Raw genomic sequence first — 6,000 nt, 5'->3', positions numbered from 1 at the left:
CAGCTGTTGGGGGTGAGTGGAAGGAGCGCTGCAGCGGAGCCGGTGACTCTCCTCATCAGTGGGACTCCGCGGAGAGAGCGCAACGCGAGGAGCTGCGTAAAAACATCAATGTTGGCTCCTTCAACAGAGGGATCCAGTCTCTGCGTCCCCTGAACCCCTCTGGGATATTCGGTTTGCTCTTTGGCAGGACATTATAAAAGTGTGATCTTAAAGCAGAGGCACCATTCCTCAGCAGCATGAAGGGATTTACACCTTTCCTCGTGATTCTTGGTGCGGTTCTTGTCTCCACGGTGTCAGCGTCCAAACTGAATGTGCCGCGAATGAGACTCTCATACAAAGGTAATCTATCTATCTATCTATCTATCTATCTATCTATCTATCTATCGTCAGTGAAGCCTTCATCTGTGAGGGTGCGTGCGCTTCAGGTGCGATTTTTAAAAGCAGATTTTGTTTTAATTCCTTTTGGGAATATATCAATTCAGCCTCTACCTGTCAATTTAAAATCAAATCCGTGCGTCATCGGCTGTGCTTTTATTCTCTTTATAGTGATCTGAGTAAGAATACTTTAATCCGAGTCGATGCTTTGACTACTGTCTGCATGGAGGCTTTATTTGTTTTAGAGGCACGTATACTTTAATATGCTGCTTCCATGCAGGTTGAAAGCGCTCCGTATAATGGGGGCAAGGCGCACACCGGGGGGGTGGGGGGGGGTGCCTTTATGATCGAGGGATTTCACATAATGATTTGTTTATCCTGCGTTAGATTACAAGTATTATGCCATTATGCCACTTGGTGGGGGAAGTTAATGGTAAATACAGTATTTAAAGTACTGCTTGGATGCATCGCTTTGTTTTTCTTTCTTTTTTTGGACTGTCCGTCTGCAATTCGACCCTAATTGGTGACACGATTTATTCGATTTCATGTTAATCGCATGCGTTTTGCTTTGCTACGCACAATTTATATTCAATTTAGACTATATATAAACAGCAGAATTGAAACGTGGCCATGTACAATATATTTTTGGCCAGTTCCCATGCTACGTCTTCCATCCTCCTCTCCCCCCTCTCCAATCTTAGACTGGCTGTTGCTCATGACTCATTCAAGTTTGATGATAAGAGAACGGCTTTGTGTGTGTGTGCGTGTGTGTGTGCGTGTGCGTGTGCGCGCATGCTCTCTTGGCTGCATTGTTGCTCATTGTTTCGTTTAACTCGGGCCCGAGTCGGTCTGCAATCATCATCAGCGATAGATATCACACAGGATTTCCTCCTGTTCAGATGCATGTTTGCGGGACAGAAGTCATCATGGGTTTACTGGTCTTCCTGTTGGCTCCACTGGAATTGCTGTGGGAGGGGGGGGGGGGGGGGGGGTATTGGAAAATAGATTTTCCAATACGGTTTACGGTAATAGAATAAAATATACAGATACATGAAGAAACATCAAATGCAAGAACATTTACGCGCTGGTCTAAACTGGTTTATGGTTAACTGCATGTGACTATTAATTGCTAATCTAATCAATCTCTAGCAATCTGATTGAGTTGACACTGATACATTGGTTTGTATGGTTGACTGAAAATGTATTGTTATGCAAAACATCTCCAAAGCATGAGCATTTTGGTTCTCCCTTATTTTTTCCTGCTATTAAAACGTGTATTGTTTTAGACAATATAGCTGTTGCTTTGATTTTAATATCCACCACAGCATATTTGCTGGGTAGGATATTAACCATGCATCATGAGTGAAGTTTCATGTGATGGTTATATTTTTGAATTAAAACATAATAATAGTTACTTTAGACTAGAGGTTACATTAAAAGTGGTATCAAATCATCCAAATTTGAGCTTTTATTTGTGTATTGTGCATTTGTGCATGTATTTTATTCTATAAAATTCATGAGATGCATTTCTTTCTGCGTTAATTACTTTTTTTGAATTTGCTCTGAAACTGAGTGACATTTGTTGTGTTAGTTTGGAGAATATATTGGGGAAAATGCTGCTGCGCAGCGGAGGAGTGGAGCGCAGGGGAGCTTTGTGATTGAGCAAACAAAGACTTGCCCTGGGCAAACACTAAGTGGAAGATGCCAAGCCCAAGATCGTGTTTTACTTGTGAAGAGCCCCTTTTCGAAAATGCTATAGATCTGTTTTCACTTTGGTTTAGTAATTAACATTACAGCTTCAAAAACCAACAACAGCAAATTATTAATTCAAAGAGCCATCAAGTCTCCCTTGGAAAGGAATGTAAAAAGTAAGAATGTAAAAGTAAGCTTCTTATTGGTGCTCAACAAGTTCCTGCTTCCTGTCTGGATGATCTCTCATTTGACTCTAAATTGTCTCATTTCACATGATTTCCTTCTCTCTGCTCCTTGCTTGACTTTTTTATGGTAAATCATTCCATACGTCTCTCATGTTCTTGCTCCGCGGTGTAACATCGTATTCCTCCATCTCACCTCAGTGGTCCTTTCCCCCACGTTTGCGTGTTTCACCCCTCCCTCACTATTAGTCGGCTAAGCCCAGAGGGGTTTTTTTTATTCCTTAGAGGACGCAGACGTAATTTAGTAACAGGAAAAGCTGTCATTATCTCATTTCAATCAATTAGTGCAAATAAGTGGAAGCAGGAAAGGATTTACTTCCCAACCATTAAAGTACTTGTACTCTTCTCCTCCCCCCGCTCTGTGATCACTTTGCACATACCTTTAGTATAAACCTATTTTACACATAACAATAGTCTCAAAGGTATTTAAATAGTTGTATTCAGAGTAAGAAATTCATTAAATGTGCGAACACCAAATTGAAACGGCTTTGCATTACAGGAACAATGACATCATTCATTTCTTATTTTAACTATTCATGAATTTCATCTTCCTTTCAAAGTGATTTCCACCAGCATGCCATGCTTTATTATACATCAATATCAATACTGCCTATTGAGAGACAAAATTAAAAAGCCACTCTGTGATTTCATAATTCAAGAGTTCAACAGCAAGGTGTGCATGTATATTTGTAATGATCTGACATTGAGACAATATGTTTAGTGACATTCTGTGTATGGTTGGCTGGACTCCAAGTCCCCCCTGCCAAGCATCTATACCGAACTCCCATCCTGCATCTCTTTCTGCCATTCTCTATCTCTGCTTGTCTTTAATTTGCTTTTCTGTTCTCTCAGTCTGCCAGTTTCATTTAATCATCTCAATTCCCTTTTGTCTATCTGTGGACAACACACACTTTCTTTCCACACACACACACATACACACACAGGCAGGGGAGCACTTGCAAACACCAAAACCCACACTGGTGTCCTATTTTGATCAGATTGCATTACTTCTTAAAGTGAGGGGTCCGTTTGTTTTCACTTACAGCCTGTGAATATATGAGTTTGTTTTCTCAGTTGGCTGTGCCCAGATACGCACTTACAGACGGGTGTTAGTTGTTCACAGGCGGAGCAGCGTAATCTATCACCAGGAGTCTGTTGGAGAGCCCGGGGCTCCTTGAAAATAGGGCGTCTCATTCTGTCATCCTTCAGCTATTTTCACTTATCCATTCTTTTGCGTCTTTTTTCGTGTTCCATCCATCATTCCCTCTTTGCTTGAACTAATAGCACATTCATCGACATCTTTCTCTCCCCTGATTTTTCCATGCTCAGTTTAAGTGGTCCCAGGCCTCTTGACCAATCTAAAGCACAGCCAAAGAGAGAGAGAGAGAGGAAACAAAAGAGAGAGCTGAAGCTAATCAAGCCAACTGGCTTGTCAGACACCTTTTTTTTGTTTTTTATAGGATGCTTATAACTTCAGCTCTGGAAAGAAGAGAGGCTTTTAAAGGTTTTAATGTATTCGTAATTATTGACATGTGTTTAAATTTCAAATGTTTGTGCAAGTTCTGAATGTACTTTATGGTTTAAGAGATTATTCGGCCTCAGGCTCACTCAGCTATTTAAAGTCTTAAGTGTATGAACAATTTCTTTAACTAGTTTAACGAAATGAAAAAAGAGTAGTACAAGTGAACAGAAACATTCTGAAACGAACGTCATAGACCAGGTGAAAGCTGGAATTGAATTCAGATGCACAATAAAAGTAAGAAAAGCAAAAAGTAAAACCAATTTTTTTGGAAACTTAAGTTAATGAGGATTTTATTTTTAGTTCCAGATTGTAGATTGTATTATTGCTGCTTTAACCCCTCCTCCTATCGAGCTTCTATAATTAAGAAGTGAGAACAGCTGGTTTGGTTGGCCTGCCCTCTGTGTTGAAGGAGTGCGGAGTGAAACAGTTTTTCTCCAGCTAAATTAACATTTCCTTTTGTTTATTGTTTGAAGTCAACCACAGAGAGTATTTTCATTTTTGTAAATAAATCCAGAAGCATTTCTGTTGAATCTGATCTGTGCAAGTGCTTATTATTTAGCAAGTCATAAACCTCCTCCTCAAAAGACTACTTTGATGGGTTGTTTAAGCAAGAGTAGCCCTAACACATACATGCATGCATGCATACATACATACATAACATGCATACATAATAATAAATTGTTCATATTGTATGTTTCTGCACACATTGAGATGTCAAAGACAGTAAAATTCCAAATTGGAGAATTATCATCGGCATTCGTAGTGGTAAGACAAAGACTTATACAGCCAATACAAATTTGTAATTTACTAAATTAATAATATACCAACATTATTAATGAACTATATCCATAAATGTGTCAAAAATAGTTTATTTTACTGACAGTTTCTTTATAGGAAGCTTACTAAAGTGAACAAAAGTGCTTTTGTGATTGAAAATCACTGCTAATACAGAGCAAGCTGAGATGGCGTGGAGAGGTTTCTTTCTGGCTTGAACCTGCTGACAGAAGAAACTCTATATGTTTCACACACCATGAGTCTAAGCAGTGACAAATGAGTGTGTAAGAGAGAAACTAGCGATGCACAGTGAGGATGCTGGCTATAGCTCCAAGTGTATATGATGATATGTTATTCTAGGTGTTTGTAATAACCTAAAGCATTTGCGTGTGTGTGTGTGTGTGAGAGAGAGAGAGAGAGAGACTGCAGAGGTCAGGAAGTGTGTGTGGCCATGAGTGTGTGGGTTAAGGAAAAATAGGATAGTTGGTAGCCTTTGACAGCATGTGTGTGAGAGGCAGCAGGCTGTGGAGATTAAAACAGGAATCAGATCAGAGCAAACAGATGAAGAGGAAGTGACAGTTGAAAAGAGATGTCTGAGGAAGAAGAAAAGGGACAGAATGAACAGCAACAGAGGAAGGTGAAGGAAAGGAAAAAAGAGAAACGATGCATCAGAAAGTCACAAGGAAGTATCAAATAAGAAAATAAGAAATGCTGGAGATGAAAAGGGTTTCCTGTGGCTGAAACTGAAACACAAAAAGCCAAGCAAAGAAAGAAAGAAAATGCTAATGTAAAGAACAAGCAGGATTTTGTTTGAGATTCTTCTTCTTCTTATTATTATTATTATTATATTGGGTAGATTGTATTGACAAATCTCATGTAAAATGGCTTTTTTAGCCTGTTGTTTTTCTAACGCTTGCTGCCTGTCTCTTCTTCCCCCTTTTGAATCTGAGCAGTGACACGAGCTGAGATTTAAAGCAACAGAATTACACCTAACCCTAAACCCGACATATGACGTGGATTTTGTGGCATGTCTTCAGAATAAGAAAAAATGGAATAATACCAGCCGCATCTGTAATGACGTTATGATGTGTTGTTGTAAAGAGCCCGAGCCCATCTCCAAGAAACAAAGAGGCTGAGGTGCCTCTGTATACGCAATTCATATCTTCCTCAGGGAAATAAATTCCACTACTACTTCACTTCAAGTCTATTGATGGACTGGTAAGATCCCGCCCCCGTGGATTAACTGACTTAGTTATGCTAAAAACCAGAAAATGATAAACAATGCATTCATACGTCTTAAAGGTCAGCGCACAAAGACTGAGAGCCCGAATCAGGTCACCAGCATTAATTAAAACATGCGCCCCCTAACGCTGGCACGTATCAATGGGCTAAGAT

General features: G+C 39.7%; 1 protein-coding gene across 1 annotated transcript in view; it reads left to right on the top strand.

Moving 5' to 3' along the window:
- Positions 1 to 236: 236 nt before the first annotated feature.
- The window catches only part of sema3bl (sema domain, immunoglobulin domain (Ig), short basic domain, secreted, (semaphorin) 3bl), a 47,587-nt gene continuing 41,823 nt past the window's right edge, over positions 237 to 6,000 (top strand). Inside the window, exon 1 of the mRNA XM_068751220.1 lies at positions 237 to 339. Within this exon, the coding sequence (XP_068607321.1) occupies positions 237 to 339 (103 nt within the window). The remainder of the gene's footprint in view (positions 340 to 6,000) is intronic.

The sequence above is a fragment of the Brachionichthys hirsutus genome, chromosome 2 (genome assembly GCF_040956055.1).
Source record: "Brachionichthys hirsutus isolate HB-005 chromosome 2, CSIRO-AGI_Bhir_v1, whole genome shotgun sequence".
Lineage (NCBI taxonomy): Eukaryota > Metazoa > Chordata > Actinopteri > Lophiiformes > Brachionichthyidae > Brachionichthys > Brachionichthys hirsutus.
This window is presented reverse-complemented; position numbering and strand designations above follow the sequence as displayed.